The sequence below is a fragment of the Benincasa hispida genome, chromosome 12 (genome assembly GCF_009727055.1).
Source record: "Benincasa hispida cultivar B227 chromosome 12, ASM972705v1, whole genome shotgun sequence".
In the NCBI taxonomy this organism is placed as follows: domain Eukaryota; kingdom Viridiplantae; phylum Streptophyta; class Magnoliopsida; order Cucurbitales; family Cucurbitaceae; genus Benincasa; species Benincasa hispida.
In genome coordinates, this window is record NC_052360.1 from 7150522 (window position 1) to 7171917 (window position 21396).

The following is a 21396-nucleotide window of genomic DNA, read 5'->3' on the forward strand; positions in this document are numbered from 1 at the left end:
ATTGTTTTATTTAATGCATTTTCAACTTCTACCTTGAACTCTTTGAACTTTTCAAAGGATTCAAACGTATGTTGTATGAAATAAACATACTCATATCTTGAATAATCATCAGTAAAGATGATGAAATATTCCAAACCTCCTCTCGGTTTTACATTCATTGGACCACAGAGGTCTAAATGTATTAGCTTTAAGTATTCTTTGGCCCTGTGACCTTTTCCAGTAAAAGGTCTTTTAGTCATTTTGCTTTCAGGGCATAACTCACACACAGGTAAAAAAATTTCTTTTAACTCGCTTAGAAGTCCATTCTTCACCAACCTCTCAATCCTATTGAGATTGATGTGTCCTAGTCTAAGGTGCCAAAGTTGTACATTTTCTTTAGGAGAAATTCTGAGTCTTTTATTTTAATTTACAGTAGTTTTAAAAATTTCAATGTTATGGTGGGCTTTAGTTGCTAACGATCTTAGCACATAAAGATTGTTTTCCAATTCAGTAGAACAAATATTGACACCATTCTTTGAAATAAACATTTTATTTACAGAGAATTTATACAATATGATTGTTGAAATAAACACTTTACAGAAATTGAGTTCCTCTTCAAACCAAGAACTACATATACATTTTCTAACAAAATATATTTATTCTGTAAAGTTAACTGGAGATCTCCGACTGCCACAACTGAGACGATGTGCACATTTCCAACCCGCATTGTGATCTTCCTAGCTTCTAGTTGCCACTAGGAACTAATTCCCTGAAATGGAGAACAAACGTGGTTAGTGGTACCCAAATCAATTATCCAGACTAAATATCATTCTCCACTAAACAAGTTTCCAAAACAAGTAAATCATATTTACCTTGTTAAGCCTTCTTCATTTCTACCAAGTATTTGGGATAGTTTCTCTTCCAATGTCCATCCTGGTTGCAATGGAAACAGATTCCCTTTGTAACCTTGGCTTTCTTGCTCTTTTGGACAATGACTAGTGGGTTAGCTTTCCCATTTCCACCTTTCTACTTCTTCTACTTTTTGGTTTCGGAAGAAGAAGGCACGGACTTTGTTCTAGAGGTCAAACCTCTGTTGAACTTTTTAGAGGATAAAGCAACATTTGCTTCTGATAGCTTATAGAAATACAAGCTATTGTAGCCTTTTTATTAGAATTATGAGGGTTGATGAGCAGATTATGTGTTGATACTGATAAGAATTCATGTGAAAAAATGAGATTGTGTCGATTAGCACTGAAAATTCCCGTTAACCCTATATCATGCGTTATCTTGGTCAAAATTGAAGGAATGCTTAAACAAGAATGCCTATGAGTGGAAGCATATCTTTTCGATTTCATTGTGATAGAATTACCACATATACATTATAACATACAGATATGCATTGTAAACACTAATTATTGGCATGCTTTAACAAATAAATACAAAAGACCCAGAAAATGTACCATTTGAAGACTTTCTTCAATCGAACTCGGTCCAGTGGAAGAGAACTCCTCATGCTTCTTATTGTCCAGCAAGCAGTCACCTAGCAGCACTATGATCATCAGCGAACGAACAAGAAGCAACCGAGAACGACACCACCACTTGAAACTCTCGGTATTCTCGGAGTGAGAATCCAAAGGGTGGACTTTGATGGAATTGGTAGAGGGGAGGAGGAAAGACGATCGTGTAGAATGAACAAACAAGTGGGAGAAAGCAAAAGACTATCATATAGTCGGGTGCTTATCGTTTTGGTTGGGGTACACGATCGTGTAGGTTTAGCTAAGCGATCGTCTATCAAAAGGTAAACGATCATTTAGTTCCGTTCGGCGCGCTAAGCGATCGTATAGAAAACGTAAGCAATCGTTTAGAAATCGCGGGCGATCATTTAGTACGTGGGTGTGTAATCGTTTAAGAAGGTGAGCACTATCGTATAGGCTCTCAATGCTAAGCGATCGTATACTTTCATACCATGAGCGAATTTTGCATGTCTCTCTAAAAAATGAAAACTATTTTCATTTTTATTCTTCAGTTACAAGAACTGAATTGAACTTCCCACTTTCGCACTAATCCGGAGAAAAACTCGGCCAATTATCAAATAACCGCCCAATTAATTAATTAATTAATATAATCATATTATGTTCTTAACCTATAGTTTGATATCATATATCTACTATAGTGTTTTCTCCTCTATTTGATATAAATCATATTTATATCCAATTTCCTCCATAATAACGTATCCCATACATTTAGTTAATTATATCATATATAATTAACCAGTTCAATTATATTATATCGAACTCCCTTTTGTCAATTTGAACATTTTAAACTGACCCAAAAACTGATTCTCAACTTGTATCCAAGCTAAGCTACCAAGGGAACCTTATGGACCTATGGCTCGAAGCTCCAATGGTACGTGAATAACTGACTAAACTCTTTAGCAACGAGATTCACCATCCATTAACTGCCAGGCATTCCACTAAAGACCAAAACTGAACTCTTCTTACCATAGATATATTTCTGTGTCCATCGGATATAACCAATCATGAGTACGAAGGCTTCTTATTCCACAACAACGAAAGCACTTTTTCACTCTTTCATATACTAAGGGATTTCACTTGGAAAAGAAAATGTTCCATAATAATGGATTCGGTTCCATAACCATGGGTTCCAATGTACGAGATCTTGTAGCACTTACCAATGAGGCCCTATCGATTAGTATTACGCAGAAGAAATCAATTATAGACACTAATATAATTAGATCTGCTCTTCATAGACAAACTTGGGATTTTCGATCCCAGGTAAGATCGGTCCAGGATCATGGGATCCTTTTCTATCAGATAGGAAGGGTTGTTGCACAAAATGTACTTCTAAGTAATTGCTCCATAGATCCTATATCTATCTATAAGATGCTCATAAGTACAGCTGGGTCAATTTACCGTTTTGCCCCTATAGTTACATCTCACTCTTTAAGTGCCACTGATCCCTCTAATGAAAAATACAATATAGTCCAACTATGTGTGAACTCCTCTCAGGTAAGAGTGTGCGGCGCCACATCATTCAAGCCCTAGAATCAGCCCTTAAGGGAGCTATCTATCTACTTACCCTTACTTCGGGGAAGGAATGAATTCCCTCTTGTGTAGCTGAGTTCCCAACTCCCAAATCAAACGAATCCCCAAAGTGGTAGGTTTAAGTCGACGGCCTGGCCACTCGCACCCATGCAAATCAAAGGACCGCCCTCAATGGCAAGAGTTTCCAACTCACTTAGGATTAAGGTCATGTTACCTATGGTCATCCTAGTGAAGTGAAGTCTTTGTCATTAACAATGTTATATAACGAGACATTAACACTTCGTGATCAGGTCTTATATAAACTTTTTGTATACGACGACCCCCCTCGCATGTCCCCTACACGAATGATCAGGATCTGACTATCTGTTACAAGTTACAACACTTGCAACTATTCCACAAAGCGGGTCGCATCCGTAACGTTACTAGGATAAGGTTTCCCTTCAATATCCATATACTACAGACCATTTTGGTTATCACTTAAGAGATGATCTACTTGTATGTCACTACATACATGCTTAAGTTACATAAAGAAAACCAGGGATTTTAGTTTATTGGTTTGTAGTAAAGCAAATAAAACATTTAAATGAGCAAAATTAGAAAGTGAAGTAAAATATCAAATATTATACATCACAAACGTTCGTACAAACTGTTTACAAACTACAGGACACGAGACTTTAGGGCATCAACCCTAACAAAAATGTCTATTTTTGTAGTTATCGTAGGAATCGATCACATGCGTTGATCTCAGACCATCGTAAAGTTGATCGCCTGCGTTGATTTTCATGAAGACAAGTTCATCGCATGGAATGTTGCAACTACAAAGTGATAATCGTGATAAAGGATGACCGCAAAGTGGGTGGGATGCATTGATACTTTAGAAGAAACAATCATGAACGCATACCTCGGGAGTATCAAAGAGATAAGGTCATGATGACATTTCCCCTACCGCGACAAGAATGGCAGTGATTCAACATGGGATTACCAATGCTATCGGCATTTGAGCTCTATAAATAGAGCCTTGGAGCCCAAATTCAAAGCATCTAGGACTCTGCCTTAGGCAAATTCCTGTGATCACATACGAGAGCATGAGCAGATAGTCTTTGAAAGTTCTTCATTTCCACAACTTCCTCTGATTGATGAACGGAGCTTCGCCGAAGATAGAGCTCGAGAGAGACTACTCTACCACCCATCCATTGCACCACTGGCAGCCTTGACACACATCTCATGGAAGCAAGATTTGCCTACATTTAGCGTTCCACCTCTCTTCTTACATCTATATTTTATTACATTTTAGCTTAAGACATTAATAAATTTTGTAATAAATGCATATCTTTAGTTCCTTCAATATCATTTTCATCATCATCTTTTACTTTACCATCTTTTACTTTCATCACAATGAGTTAAGTGTAGATTGCAGAGTTATCGCTTAATCAATCATGCGACATAGAGATATGACGCTTGTAGCAAACCACCGAGAGGTGTGCGTTGCGCGAGTATAGTGTGTCAATCCTCATTGTTCAGTGCGAGGCTATCACAACGCTTGTCTATGAGCTGAGTAGCTATAACCAACTGCCCGAAAGGGTAAGTAGAGGAACTCACTAAGCAAAGTAAGTAGTGTTCCTAGAGATAGGAATAATCTTATGCTCAATGCAACCATGCGTTATAGAGATATAAGCATGTGGCTGATCACCGAGAGGTGTGCGATGCGTTAGTGTGGCGAGCTGGGATTACTCTTGAGACCAACTTAATGATTTGGTGAAATTTTCTCCCTCAACCCTACCTCTCCATGCATCTCAACAGGCGTTAACCATTGCCGCATCTGTACTAATTCTCATAGTCGAACTTCAATTGCTCAGTTTGTTTAGCTAGGAGTAGGAGCAGCGCATAACTAATTAACTTCTTTCTTTTTATTTTTATTCACCACCTCAAACACATTACTCTATAAGCATCCTTTAGTTGCAAATCCCTGTATTCGACCTCGGATCATCCCTAGAAACTTGCCCTCTCGTTATACTTAGCGAGAGAGCAAAAAAACTCGTGGTTGGAATGCATGGTCGTCGCATAAACGATTAAAGCATATTGCGTATCCTTTAGATTATCGTGTGATCATCGCATATACCATTACTGCATATTCTTCTTATCAATGCATGATCAGTGCATGACCATTGACGCATATTAAATCATCATATCAAAAGAACAAATATTTCGTCGCATTAGCTTCACCTTTATGTTACTTGGTTTTCATTAAGGATTGGAAGGTCTGTAGCTCATTGAGCAAGGTGGTCAGATTATAGTCAATCCTATTCATAATAGCATTGCTACGGAACTGTAGGAAACTTTCAAGTAAAGATTCCAAAATGAAGCTAACCTGACTGGCTTCATAGATGACGAACCCATTCATCTCCACCACGTTGAAGTGGGCCATCATGTTGAGAATATGTTCTCGAACAGATGCCCCTTCTTGCATACGGGCATCGAAGATCTTTTTGAGAGCGTCGTGCCTGAGTTGTGCGAACCTTTGTTCGAACATTCCCCTCAAGGACTCCACAATCTCATGGGCCGTGAGTATGGGCTCATGCTTCTTGGCCAAGACTTCCCAAAGGCTTCCCAAGATGTACGCGTGGGCCTTCTCGTTTGCCTATGTCCATCGCTACCATGCTTCTCGAACATTTCGAGCAGCATTGAGAGCTGGAATACAAGGACAATCCACCATAAGGATAAAACGAAGCTCATCGATGATAAGGATTGTGTTGATCGAAAATAAGGATTGTGTTGATCGTATAGATCTCACAGTGTAAAATTTTAGGGAGAAATGTGAAGAAGAAAAATAAAGTATCATATACCTCATTTTCCTCCCACTAAATGTTTTACCTAGGGTTAATTAACTTAGGAAAATCTAGCTACTGATTTTAACTAAGTGATTGTTTAATTTCTCAAAAACAACACTTGTCTTTGGATAGTTAAACAAAGTTAATCTTTTATAAGAATCAATTTAATCCTATTAAATCGATTAAAATATTAAACTTAAATTTCTATTCTCATTAGAAACGTGATCTTAGGTCTATATATTTTAAAACAATTTTAAAAGATAATTTTAACCTAAGGTTTGCATGCAATCTTGAATTATTGATTTTAATTTCTAAATTCATTTAATTATAATGATTATAAAAAAAAAATGAAACAAATTAAAACCAATCAATTACATCGAATGACATTCTTAGTAAATTATAACAATTATAATTACCTAAGGTAATGTCATACTTCATGCAATTCCATTTCATTACTAACTATATATAACAATTATATAATAATGTAATGAAATAATTAATAACAATCATCCATACATACTCAAAACTATATACTATAACATTTATAACATAAATGATGCATGGCAATGTTATTAATGTATGCAAACATATAGTATAACACTTATATTATATGATGCATGGCAATGTTATTAATGTATGCAAACATATAGTATAACACTTATATTATATGATGCATGAGCATGCTATATTAATTAAATCATGCAACTATATATATTATGGTTGTTTTTAAATATAGAAAAATGAACCAAAATATTTACAAATATAGCAAAATTTTAGAACTATCAATGATAGATGTTGATAGACACTAATAGCAGTGACATTGATAGACACTGATAAAAGTCTATCAGTTGCTATCAACATCTATCATTGATAGTTCTAGAATTTTGCTATATGTTTTAAATTTCAACAATTTTACCATTTGAAATAATTTTCCTATATATTATAACACTTATAATATAAATGATGCATGAAATTAAATGCATAACCTATGATGGAATTTTTACTATATGACATATATTATGACATAAAATAATAATATAAATCATACATCAAATGCATAATAAAAAAATTATTGGACCGAGATTGGACACCTTAACAATTATTTAAATTAATATAACACTTATATTAATTTAATTAATTAAAAAAATATAATTGTTACAAAAATATAGTCAACCAATTCAAAATAAGTGAACCGAGCCTTGAATCACTCGAATCGAACCTATATTATAAAACCTTTGGCATACCAAAGATTTTATATGTTATAATTAAATACAATTAATTAATTAATAATTTATTATAATTTTTCACATTCCATTCATTTAATCTTCATAGATTTATTAAAATCACATTAATTTATATCATATCACATTCTTAATTAATTTTATGCTACATTTTGATGTTTTTAACGTAAATTTAAAAAATATATATGGTTATCATCTTTCGGGGAAAAAAGATCTTTTCAAACTACGAACGCATTGTTTTTCTACTTACTTCCTTTTGTCTATAAAAGTTCAATAGATTCTTATGAGTTAATAATTTGATTTCATGCTATACATAAAATTTAATTTTTATAATTAAAGACAAATCCTTAACATGTTTGTGAATGAAGTAATAAAACTACATTTGTTTCTTCATAACAATGGATAGCCAAATACTCTTATTCAATTCCATAAAAATTGAGGTGCATCATTTGCAACATCAATCTATCAATATTTTAAAATACTTTGAAGATTGAAGAGACTTGGAGAACAATGCATTGAAATAACAAAAAAAAACACATCTTACATATATGAAATTTGCACGATTTTCCCGTTTTTGAACATCACTGAGATAGGCTTTTCCCCGAACCATTGACTGACCCTTGTTCGGGAGGGAGAAGTTTATTCACTCAAGAAGTTCAAAGTGGTTGGTGACTCAAATTTGGCGGTTCGACAGACAGATGGGACATTCGCACGGAAGAAAAGATTGAAACTTTACATGAATGGTGATAAAGAAAACTCATTTTTATGGTAATAGTGTTAGAGGTATTTAAATAATAATACGTATAATTAAAGTATGGACTATGTATATGGATTAATATTTTATTAGAGTTATTTTATTAGATTGAGATATTGTGATTTGAGTATGGAACTAGTATATAAAGAGATCTTAAAGACTATGATCCCAATATACCAAAACTATAAGCATTCAGTCTTTCTTAAATCCCAATAGATCGCATTCGGAGTGTTGGTTGAGGGAGACAATAGTTATCTTAATGTCATCAAGCTATTTAAATTTCAATGGAATCAGGTATGTTATTTATTCTTGGCAATTTGACATGAATGATCCTAGGATTATTTATTATAGATTATATTTTGTCTAATAAGTGTTGTCAGAACATGAATTTCATGTTGAATTGTTGGTTTATGATCGTTTCTATTGGTATTGTAATTCAATTTTGATTTCTTTAAAGTTGATTTTAAAGAATTAAAAAAAATTGAAACCCTTGTTACGCACGAACCTTACACCACGAAAACTCTTGGTCAATCGGCAATAGAATCTGGCAATTCAATTTCCGGCGATAGGTTTTCAGTCGAAGATGTTGCCGGCGATGGGTCTCGATTTCCGGTAATTCTTCATCATGGTGGTGGTTCTCGGAAGTTTGTGTACCATCTTTAAGATTTTTTTTTCCCCTTAATTGATAATTGAGTAAATTTCAGTTTAGTTTTTAAATTGATTTTTTTTTTTTTTTTTTTGTAAATTTAAAATCTAGAAATTTTGTGCATCTAAGTTTTTTTTTTTTTAATTTGCTTCATAATATTGTAAATTCAAGCTTAATTGACCATGTTGTAAATTCAAGTTTAATTGATTATGTGAATTTGAATCTAAAGTTTGATTGATGATTCTTTTTAAATTTAGATTAATCATATTGTGAGATTTAATTTGATTAGTCATGTGTGGATTCAAGTTTAAATTTGATCAAACATATTGTGGATTCAAGATTAATTGATCATATTGTGGTTTAAATTTAAATTTGATTTATATTTTGGGTGAATTTTGGTAAAGACTATTTGGTGATCTTCTTCTATTATTTTTGTACAATAACATTATTATATTATTGTGTCTTATATTTTGGATTAAATTGGTTAAAATAATAAGTTACCAAAGTAGCCTCTATTATCTAGATTAATTTAATTATGAAATATAAGATGTGCATATTGATGAATTTATGTGGATAATTACCGGCCCAACGAGAGATAATTATTTAGCCAAATTGTGGGTATAATTATGAAATTTAAGATGTGCATATTGATGAATTTATGTGGATAATTATCGGCCCAAAGGGAGATAATTATTTAGCCAAATTGTGGGTATGCATGTGGTAATGAGTGTGTAACAATTATAAGGATTGCTCATGTGAAAAATAGTCGGTCCAAAGAAATGCTATTTTTTTACAGAGCTAATTGTTAGTATTTTGATTACTGCATTTACGGTTGGTGTTTTTACTCAAAGGATGGACATCGGTGTTTTGCTACGTATTTTGTTAAATGCGCACACCATATATGTGTGATTATTTTGTCATATTTTAATCGTGAGTATATGTTTTGTTGTTTAAGGTTTCAGTTGGTTTTACTTAAATATCTGGAAATCTAAGTTCGATCTCTAAGTTGAATAGATCGAACGTCAAGATTTGGAATGAAAGCCTAGAGATCCTTCTCGGGTGTATGGATTTGGACCTTGCATTAAGGACCGATAACCCTACTTCTACTAAGGAACAATTGAATATGGCTAATATAGAGAAGTGGGAATGGTCAAATCGCATGTGTCTGATGATCATTAGGTACTCCCTTTTGGAGTCTTTTTCGGGTTCTATCATGGAAAGTGAAAATGCCAATAGTTCATTGCTCAAATTGGAAAATATTTTGCTAAAAATTAAAAGGAAGCGAATAGTCTTTTGACTTCTTTAACTTTCATGAGGTATAAAGCCAATGGAAACATAAGGGAGTACATCATGGAAATGTCCAATCCGCAGGTAAATAAAGGCACTTGATATTGAGATAGATGAAAATTTACTCGTACATCTGGTATTTATCTCTCTTCTTGCACAATTCACTCAGTTTAAAATAAGCTATAATACTCAGAAGGATAAATGGAGTATTAATGAGCTTATCTCATAATGTGTGTAAAAGAGAAATGACAGAAAGTTCTCATTTGGCAACTGACTCTCGTGATAACAAGAAAAGAAAATCTACAGGTGTTGCAAAAGGGACATCTCAGCAGAATAAGAGAAAAAAACATGTTACTGAAAAAAACATGTTACTGAAAATCTTTTTACAAAAATAAAAAGAAAGGTCACTTTAAGAAAGATTGTCCCAAATATGCCAAATGGCATGTAAAGAAGGATAAACTTCTTACTTTGGTTTGTTTTGAAACTAATTTAGCTTCTGTACCTAGAGATACTTGTGGATAGATTTTGGTGCTACTACTCACATAAGTATATCAAAGCAGGGTTACCTGTGGAGCTGGCCGCCAAGTGATGTTGAAGATTCATTTATGTGGGCGATGGCAAAGTAGTTCCAGTTGAAGCTATTGGAATTTTATATTATATTTAAAAAATTGTTGTTATTTGGATGTGAATGAGACTTTTGTCGTACCGTCATTTAGACGAAATTTAGTTTCTATTTCCAGTTTGGAAAATTTTGATTTTTCTTGTTCTTTTGGAAATAATAAAGTTGGTCTTTTTCAAGATTCCAAGCTTATTGGTAACGGTTCTTTAATTCATAATCTATATATGCTTGATTCTTTTGCTTCATTTAACAAGATCCTAGTATCTAATTCATGTGGTACAAAGTGTAAATTAAATGAGAATTTATGTTATGGTACAAGCGTTTAGGTCACATCTCTAAACATAAAATTCAAAGACTTTGTTAGATGGAATTCTTGATTCTCTTGATTTAAGTAATGTCAACATTTGTGTGGAATGTATGGAGGGAAAACAGATAAATATAAGGTAATTAGGTGCCAACAGATGCTCAAATGTCTTAGAACTAATACATACAGACATTTGTGGTCCATTTCCTATGGCTTCTTGGAATTGACAACAATATTTTATTATGTTCATAGACGACTATCCAAGATATGGGTACCTATATTTAATTCATGATAAGTCTCAATCTTTGGACGTTTTCCAATCTTTCAAAGTTGAAGTTGAACTTCAACTTGGAAAGAAAATTAAGACTGTCAAATCTGATCGTGGTGGTGAAGACTATGGTAGATATGATGGATCAGGTGAGAAACGTCCAGGGTCCTTTGCCAAATACCTAGAGGAAACCCAGCATGAATGGTATAATGGAAAGACAAAATAGAATACTTAAGGATATGGTAAGAAGTATTATTAGTCATTTTTCTCTACCAGAATTCCTTTGGGGTGAGGCACTAAAGACTGCAGCATATATTCTTAATAGGGTACCTAGTAAAGCAGTAGCTAAAACCTCTTATGAGCTATGGATAGGAAAGAAGCCTAGTATTAGGCATCTTCACATCTGGGATTGTCCAGCTCAGGCTAGGCCTTATATGCCTAATGAAAGAAAATTGGACTCAATAACTATTAGATTGTCCAGCTGAGCACTCTCGGGGTTTTAAGTTTTATGATCCCACTTCTAAATCATTGTTTGAGATGGAAAATGCTAGATTCCTTAAGAATGTTGAGTTTGGAGGAAGATAACATAAGGGAAGTTTTTTTAGAGGAATTAGTTTCTGTTCCTAATGTGGTTATAAATTATGTTCATGCTCCAATTCCTGACTTCACTATTAAACCAATTATAGAACAACTCAATAATTATAGAAAGTCCCCGTTGTTGAACCTGACGTTCAAACTCAACAACTTCAAGAAGTGTCACTAAGGAGATCAACTAGAGAAAGAAGAAGTGCAATTTTAGATGATTGTATTGTATTTCTATAAGAACATTAGGATGGGCGTAATGGAAGATGATCCAATAACTGTTGGCTTTTTTGCCATTAATCTCAAATTAATTAATTTTAATTAATTAATTAATCAATGTTTTGATGATAACAAACTCAATTTTTAATTACTGAAAATCTTAGTGTTTTAATATGTCCATAGCGTAGAGCTCAGAACAACGATCCCAACACTCTTGAATCACTCAAATCGGAGCTAAAACGAAGACGATATGACCAAAACAAGTCTATAGAGAAAATACTGTGGTGGATGACCTAGCATAACCAGACCAATGTAGACATGTGACAGCATATTGGTTGAATGGTGGATCATTAAGAGATTAACATATGATGGACTTTTGATTTTTGGATTGATTTAAAATTAAAAAAATTGAAATTAAAAAGAAATTTAAAAGGAAAATAAATTTAATATTATTTTATATTTGTGTCTAACGGCTAGTTGTTTACATATGGTATGTTTTTTATTATTTCGGAATTGACTTTAAAAAGAATGCAATTTAAAAAGAAAACGAATTAAAGAAAATAAATTAATATTATTTTATGTTTTGTGTCTAACGGCTAGTTTTTGACACATTGTATGTTTTTTTTTATTTTTAGATTAATTTTAAAAAAAAAAAGAATTTCAAAAGAAAATGAATTATTATTATATTTTGTTTGTATCTAACGACTAGTTAGTTTAAAATCTCACCATTGATTTTTCTTTTCCAAATCCAATGGTCCAAATTAATATTGTTGTATTTCTAAAAAAATTTCATCTCTATATAACCATCTTCCTTCCAATTTTTAAACCAACAAAATTTTACATTTCATAATCCTCCAAAATCAAAAGTTCCATTGTTGCTCTCTCTAAGTTCCCAATTTTCTTTTATCTTATTCTTGAGAGAGTTTTATGTATTGTGAGGATAAACTTGTTGAGTGCTTAACTTGTAAATCCACTCTAGTGAGAGTTGTATTGTATTCTTCAAAAATTCCAACATTTGTAACGTTTGATCCTAAACCGTGGAAAAGATCGGGTTTGCTCTTGAAACCGTAAAAGGAGCGGGAGTGTAACGGTTGGGCTCTAATCCGTGGAAAGAGTCGGAAAGATTTTATTCAAATTTTCAAGAGGCGCTTGGAGAGTGGAGTAGGTCGAGTTTGACCGAACCACTATAAAAATTACGGTGTCCTTCTTCTCTAACTCTTTCCTTTTATTTTTTGCAATTAATTTAAGCAATTTATTGTATGTTTTAGTTTGTTCTTTTTTATTTGCTAAATTTTGATAGAATAATTATCACATTTTCTGTCATCTTATTTGTTGCATAAATTGAATTTTTCTTATTATTTATAAAAAGTGTATTAATTAGTTTAATTGAGTTAATTTAGAAAAAAAAAACTTAATTAAACCCTATTCACCCCTCTATTGCCATATCGATCCAACAACAACTTCCAACAAGCTCTACAAAGTTCTAACTCTCAAAAGTGGATAAATACTATGGAAGAGGAAATAAAATCCATGAAAGACAATGACATTTGGGAACTTGTCAAATTGTCATCAGGAGTGAAACTCATAGGTTGTTAATGGATATTTAAAACTAAAAAGGATTCATATGACAATATCGAAAGATATAAGGTTCCTCTTGTTGCAAAGGGTTTTACTTTAAAGGAATGCATTGATTACAAAGAGACTTTCTCTCTAGTTTCATCGAAAAACTCTTTCAGGGTAATCATGACACTGGTAGCTCACTTTGATTTAGAGCTACACCAGATAGATGTAAATATTGTGTTTCTCAATAGGAACATTGAGATGATTTATAAGGTGCAGCCATAAAACTTTTTGTCTGGTAATTCAAAGTCTATGGTGTGCAAATTGAAGAAATCCTTCTATGGTCTCGAGCAAGCCTTTCATCAATGGTATCAAAAATTCCATGAAGTGATAACCTCCTTTGGTTTTGAGGTGAATATAGTGGAAGATTATGTATATCACAAGTTCAATAGGAGTAAATCAATTTTTCTGGTGTTATATGTCGATAACATACTCATAGCAAGCAATGATGTAGGTTTATTGCATGACACTAAGAGATTTCTCAAAAAGAATTTTTAGATAAAGGATTTTGGTGATGCTTCTTTTGGGAATTGAAATACTGCGAGATCGTTCTCCAGATATTTTGAGATTGTCACAAAAGAACTATATTGAAAATATTTTGAGTAGATTTGGCATGAAAGATTGTGCACCAAGAGATACCTCAGTTACTAAAGGTGATAAATTTCACTTAGGTTAATGCCCCAAAACCACACTCGAGACTAAGGAGATGCAAAAGGTTTCTATGCATCGGCTATTGGAAGTCTAATGTGCGCTCAAGTATGTACGCAACCAGATATTGTGTTCATAATTGGAGTGTTAGGCAAATATTTGACAGGGATGGATCATTGGAAAGTAGTCAAACCGGTTATGAGGTATTTATAGAGAACAAAAGATTATATGCTCACTTATCAAAGATCAGAAATTTTGGAGATCATTAGGTATTTTGATTCGATTACGTTGTATGTCAAGACACTTTACGATCCACTTCAGACTATATTTTCATGTTGGCTAAAAGAGTTGTATCCAAAAAAAAGTGTTAAACAAACACTTATGGCTTCTTCTACCATGGCTACAGAGTTTATAATATGTTATAAGGCGTCCTATCATGGAATATGGTTGCGAAATTTTGTCACTGAACTATAGATAGTAGTTGGCATAGAAAGACAACTAAAATTATTTTGTGACAATAGTTCGACAGTGATATATTTCAACAACAACAAAAGCAATACGAAGTCAAAGTATATAGACATGAAGCTTCTGGTTGTCAAAGAAATAGTTCATAATGGTTAAATTTTGATAGAACACATAGGAACAAACTCTATGATGGCAGATCCATTGACTAAAGATTTACCACCTAAAGTTTTTCATGAGCATGTTGCTCACAAGGGTGTTAGTCACTTTTCTAATTCCATGGTTTAGTGTGAGTTTGTTATTGAGGATGTTCTTTGACCTTATTTTGTTTATTTTCTATATAGAATAAAGTTGATGATTTATGTTTAATTATTTGAACTTGTTTATCATGCATGCAATTTAGTAAATGCGGTTTAGCAAAAAAAATTTAAGAATGATCTCACTATGGAATTTAGACCAATTGGAAACATACATAATCTAGATCACTTTGCATGTAGTTTTCATGTTATCTATCCATACTTGATCTATTTCATTGAATGTATTGGTATTTGTGATCAAGGAAGATTTAGTTACAAGGGTAGTGACGGAAGTCGCCTGGATTTCAGGCTAATACAGAAGATGGACCAGATTGAACTAAAGGAAAATTCTATTATTGAAATAATCTGTTTATGCACACTTAAGGTTTATGTAATTTAATTATATTAGGTACACAAACATAGTCTAAACAGGAAACTGTTAGACATATTTAAATAATAATATGTATAATTAAAGTATGATTTATGTATGTAGATTAATATTTTATAACATTGGGTTATTTTATTAGATTAGGCCTTATTATGTGATCTAATTAATTATGGCCCTAGATTCCTAGTTGAGTATGGATTTAACGGGAAGAAGTTTATTCCTAGTTTATTAGGGTTTAATATTAGGGTTTAATGAAAACACTAATTGAACTAGTATATAAAAAAATCTTAAGGCTATAGTCCCCAATATACCAAACTATAAGCACTCAGTCTTTCTTGAATCACATCTAGAAAGAGATCACACTAAGGGAATTCAGAGTTTTTGTTGAGAAAGACAATAGTCATCTTAAAGTCATCGTCATCTTGAAGCTATCATCAATCTCAATGGAATCCGATATTTTATTTATTCTTGATAATTTGACATGAATGATCCTAGAGTTAATCTATTTATTATAGATTATATTTTGTTTAACAAATAGAAGTTAAGAGTTATAAAAAAAATTTAATTTTATAGCTATTAAAGTTTCATTTTGGTATTAAATTAAAGAAAATGATCTTTAAAGTAGGAGAAACTTTTTACATTTTTTTTTTTTAAAGAGATTCTTTTTTGCAAAGATATTATAACCTCTAACATCGAAGTTGATAGTATAAGCACGATGTCAATTGAGCTACACTCATGTTGGTCAAATCCTTTGAGTTTCTACTAACTTATTATTGATAATTCATAATTAATTAATTATCTATTATATTGATAACTAATAGTTAATTATTTATATCTATTTATAATTAATCTTTTATTGCATATTTTGTAAATAAGTAAATGACAGATATGACAAACGTCTCTAAAACAGCTTTCCATTATCCTCACTTATTAATAGAACAACAGATAATAGATTATAGATTATAGATTATTATAGATGTGATTTTTTTAATTCCCTTATTAATTACAAATAAGTAGGATAGATAACAATTTGATAGATGGTTGGCTTTTTTTCTTTTTACATTTTTATTAGGTTTTTTAAAATAAAAATTTTATAGTATATGTTTGTTAATTAAATTTTCCTATCCAACATCTTTTAAAAAAAAAAATTAACTTTTACTTTTAAACATGCTAAGTTGCATATATTATTAAGGTGCAATTTAGGTAAGTTCTAAATTTTTCATTTGAATAATCATTGAAAAATCAAAGTATAGTACAAATTTGATTGAATTTCATTACAACACTTACAAATTTTTATTGAAACTATTTTTTCATAAATTATTAATTTATACATTAATCTAACTTAATTTTATGCAAAATTTAGACTTATTGAAATCATGGAATACCAAAAAAAAAAAAAAAAACATTCTTCTTTTTTTTTCAAATTTATCTAACAATCTCTCCAAATAATATTATTTTGAATAGATTTCTCTTACAAAAATATTTGAAATACAATCCCAAGCACATTATAATAAATACAACATTCAAACCATTTCATTTACGTTTCTACAATAACTATAAAATTTTGAATTGTCATTTCCGTCATTATATAACCATTGTAACTTTGAATGTGAACAATTATAACTTTTGTTCAAAATCTACCTAGAAAAAATGCTCAAACTTTTTAATTGTCATTTTTGTCGTTAATAAAAAATGAACGAAATAATTATATCAAAATAACTCACAATATTTTGTGGATGAGCTAAAAGTTTAAGAAAATGAAAATTATGCACCTTTAATGGACAAAAAAATATTTTGAACCATTGAATTCTTTTAAAAACTAGGAATTATACTCGACATACAAACTGTTAGCAAACAAAAATATTAGGAACGGTTGCAATCTTCAACTTCATCTTCATCTTCAGACTTGAATCTTCAATCTTCAAATTAAAAGTGAGAATTGACCCACAATATAAGAATTGTCGAAAAGTTTTGTGTTTATATATTAATTTTGGCCTCTATTAATTATTAAATATTTTTTTATTCTAATTAAATCCCGATAAATTAAATATGCCAATTATTACACCAATTATTCACGTTTTATGTTACGTTTTTGTGAAATGGAACTTAAAAAGTTTTTTTTAAATCATTTTACAAATTAAGTATAATAAGTCATAAATTTAATGTATTTAATCTTAAACTTTTCATTTATTTCAAATTAGAAAGTGGGTATAAATGTAATTAATTAAAATGTAGAAGGATAAAATTGTCTAGAAATGTTTTTCTTGAATTTGCTTTTTATATATTATAGATATAGATTTTCTAAACCTCAGGGACTAAAGTGTCACTTTTGAAACTTCAGTGACCGAATAGAAACTAAACTCAAACCTTAGGAACCAAAAGTGTAATTTATCCATTAAAAAAAATGAAAAGGTTTACTTTTTTAGTACAACAATTATAGGGTGAGTGATTGAACCTTGAATCTCTTGAATCAGAGTCATGTCAATACTAACTCACTTTGACATTAAAATGAAAAGGTTAACTAAGATATTATTACGCATATGGCTAAAGATTAATCAAAAAAAATGCAATAGAAAAAATCTAAATGACATTATTATAATCTTGAAAGCTAATGAATCAAAATTCTAATCTAACCAAATAAGTTCAGACTAAACAATTGAAATGTTAGTATTCGATTACTTTATTTTGTCTTTTTTCTTTTTCCTTTTTTTTTTCCTTTAAGAAAAACAAAAGTAAGAAAAGAGTGGTTTAGAGTCTTTTTCATGATTAAACTTTGCCCTACTTAGTTCTATTTCGATTATTGATTAAATTTGATTACATTATATCCGAGGCGAGCATTATATCATCAACTAAAAGATTAGTATTTCAAAGATTATATGTTAGCGACAACAGATCCTTTACCTATCTCAATAATTGTATGATATTGTCTACTATGAGCATAAACCTTATGTTCTTGCTTTTGAAACCACCCATAAAGTTTTATATCAATGGAGGCAATTGTCTTCATTTATATATCTATGATTGTTCTCTTTTCCTAATTGACGTGGAATTTTGTTTGCACGTAATAGTATTAGTGGGGTGTTATACTCAACTAGCATAAAACTTATATTCACCCACCCCACATATCGTCCAATAAAAAAAGAGAAAATAAACTAAAATAAGTTTAACTCAACGGTAATTAATATATCCTTTCATCCAGAAGGGTTGGAGGTTCAATCTCCAACCCATAATTATGGTACTAAAAAAAGAAACCAAAAAATAAATCACAAAAAAATGGACATTCAGGATACAAAGCATCTCAACAAATGAAACCACACGACGGTGTCTAATTTCTCGGCTTTTAAGGCGGAGAATTGTCCGGCCCGGTTCATCTCGCCGGATCCTTTCGACGATCCCACTCTCTCTCTTTATATATNAACAAACAATTCTCTTACAAAATCCCAATTCATCTGAAAAAATCGAGATCCAAGGAGAGTGGGGACACAAATTCGGATCTCTTCTTTTCGACCTTGATTCCTTTCCCCTTTCATCATCATCTGCGAAAATGCCCGCCGGAACTCTTGAAGTTCTTCTTGTTTCCGCCAAGGGCCTTGAAAACACCGATTACCTCTGTAAGTCCCTTTCCCGATCGAGATCTTTTTCAATTTCCCTCTAATTTCCGGTTTCTGTTTCCCGATTTCTTATATGGGTGATTGTCAAATATGTTTTTTATCCTGATTTTTATTTGATCCTGATTCTGATTATGTGTTGGTTGGTATCTGAGAAAGTGATGGTTGAAATGAAACTCATAGGCCAAAAGGCTTATTGGGTTGGGTTTGTTTTTTATATTGATCTTTGATATATGGGGTTTATGTCAGTCTTTGTACACATTTATCTGCATGTGAAGTGTTTGTGGAAATGTTTTTAGAGGGTCAAGTTTGTAAATAATGAGAAAACAGAGTCGTTTTATGGAATTTGAATTGGGTTCTGGTTTCTTGTGTAGTACTTAATGTTGTGAATATTCTTGCATTTTTGGATCCTGAACTAATCTGATTCTTCTAGCTTTGTGTAAAAAGGAGGGTACTATTGGCAGATTTTTGTGATTTTTTTTTTTTTTTTGGCCTTGTGTTTAGAATTGATGAACTAACTGTGATATGGGAAATTCATTTGGCGATAAGGTTTAAAAAAAAAAAAAATAGAAAAAAAAATGTCGGAACACCCAAAAAAAATAAATATCTTAGCGCTATGGTTGAGGTTTCTACTTCTTTTGAAGTTAGAAGTTCAGATCTTCATATCACATTTGTACTTAAACAAACTTTTTAACTAGTTTTTTTTTTCTTTAAACAAAATAAAGAATAAAAGAAATTAAGAACTTTGAAATGGGTTTCAAAAGTATTTTGGGAAAAGTCTTTACAAAATGTACCTAAAAGCCTTCACTCTTTATCTAATATTTCAAAGGTGTGAGTGGGGTGCTCTGCATATGCTATATATTTGGAAGGGATGAATTGTATTTCCATTATTTCACATCCTCCCTCTTACACATTCATAATGATTCATAATGTCCCAAATCAAAATATATAATTGATATATTTTTGTTAAATTTAAAGGCATTGTATTAAACAAGTATTCACCAATCACCATCATTTTACCCTCATACTCATTCATAATACCACTACTTTGTTTCCAAATAAAAAAATGTAGTCTTTTATATTCTAATTTTAAGGTAGTCTTTGTATTAACAAGGTCTTCGTGGATTTGAGCAGGTAACATGGATCCTTATGTTACTCTTACTTGCCGCTCCCAGGAGCAGAAAAGCAGTGTCGCATCAGGTTGGTTTATCTTCTACATTATACTCAAATTCCCATTATCTCCAAGTTTCAAAACTTCCAAGTGCTTTTATCCTCAGAAAGGATGTTTCTTGATTGCAAACAGGAAAGGGATCTGACCCTGAATGGAATGAAACTTTTTTATTCACCATATCTGAGGGTGCAGAAGAGCTCATCCTGAAGATATTGGACAGTGATAGTGGAACGCAAGATGACTTTGTTGGTGAAGTAAAGTAAGTAAAAATGCTTCTTAATTGGCCCTGTAACCAAGCAAAACTCTAATCGAAAACAAAAGTAATGTGGATATACATAGCCTTCGACACAAAGTTGATACTCAAGCATGCGTTATTTCAAGAATCATAACTGGGGATATAGTTTCTCTAGTTAGGAATTTTGAGTTTGGTGTATGAACGGTGCTCTTGGCTGACTTGCTTGGCACGGTCATTCTGAACTCTAATTGATAATGAAAATACTCTTATATCATGTGATATATTTTGCTCTATGATGACTGTTTGATGATGAAAACACAAGCATGTTCAAATGCCCTGTTTATTATTTGCAGAATTCCACTGGAACCTGTCTACCTTGGAGGAAGCCTCCCAGAAACAGTATACAACGTGGTCAAGGATGAAGAATACCGCGGAGAGATCAAAGTTGGCCTTAAATTTTCTCCTGAGGTCGTTATCCTTCTTTACTTTTGTCAATGTTGCAGAATTATCAGATAAAATCATGACTTTTTGGCTTGTCTGTAAGGGCATCTCGTGTGCATTTGCAACATAATTTAACACTTCGACTCTCTTGCTGCAGGAAAGGACTGAAAGAAGTTTCCAAATGGAAGAAGAAACATATGGTGGATGGAAGTAGTCTTCATATGCAGATTGAGAACCACCACCACTCAATGATTGTTAATTGTATGGTTTGAGAGAATTGGTATCCTATTTGTGTTCAGAGATTAGATCTTTGTTAAGTTAAAAAAAACTGCCTTGATGTTGATGGTTGGTCTTTTGTTTATGTTTAGATTTTTGGAATGAACTTCGAATTTCTTTATGGAATCAACGATGTATTAAGTATTAAAGAGTAACTCACCACTCGTTCCATATATATTTGTGTTTTTGCTCTAAGAAATTACATCCAAACAATTCTCTGAAGTTAAAAATTACACCACTCAATGATTGTTAATTGTATGGTTTGAGAGAATTGGTATCCTATTTGTGTTCAGAGATTAGATCTTTGTTAAGTTAAAAAAACTGCCTTGATGTTGATGGTTGGTCTTTTGTTTATGTTTAGATTTTTGGAATGAACCCTCGAATTTCTTTATGGAATCAACGATGTATTAAGTATTAAAGAGTAACTCACCACTCGTTCCATATATATTTGTGTTTTTG

The 21396-nt window shown here is 32.0% G+C and overlaps 1 protein-coding gene across 3 annotated transcripts; it reads left to right on the forward strand.

Moving 5' to 3' along the window:
- The first annotated feature begins 18620 nt into the window (after positions 1–18620).
- Positions 18621–21362, forward strand: LOC120067844 (elicitor-responsive protein 3). Of its 3 annotated transcripts, none has more exons than XR_005479031.1 (6): positions 18621–18817; positions 19949–20014; positions 20118–20244; positions 20574–20688; positions 20819–20927; positions 21198–21362. XR_005479031.1 is itself a non-coding variant. In XM_039019445.1 (6 exons), exons 1-5 carry the CDS (start codon positions 18751–18753, stop codon positions 20873–20875), a joined length of 432 nt encoding a protein of 143 aa, XP_038875373.1. In that variant the 5' UTR covers positions 18621–18750; the 3' UTR covers positions 20876–20903; positions 21174–21362. The 3 variants fall into 3 exon arrangements, 2 of the variants coding, with proteins under 2 accessions (XP_038875373.1, XP_038875372.1); XM_039019445.1 differs by having other exon boundaries at positions 20819–20903; positions 21174–21362; XM_039019444.1 differs by lacking the exon at positions 21198–21362 and having other exon boundaries at positions 20819–21002.
- Positions 21363–21396: the final 34 nt, after the last annotated feature.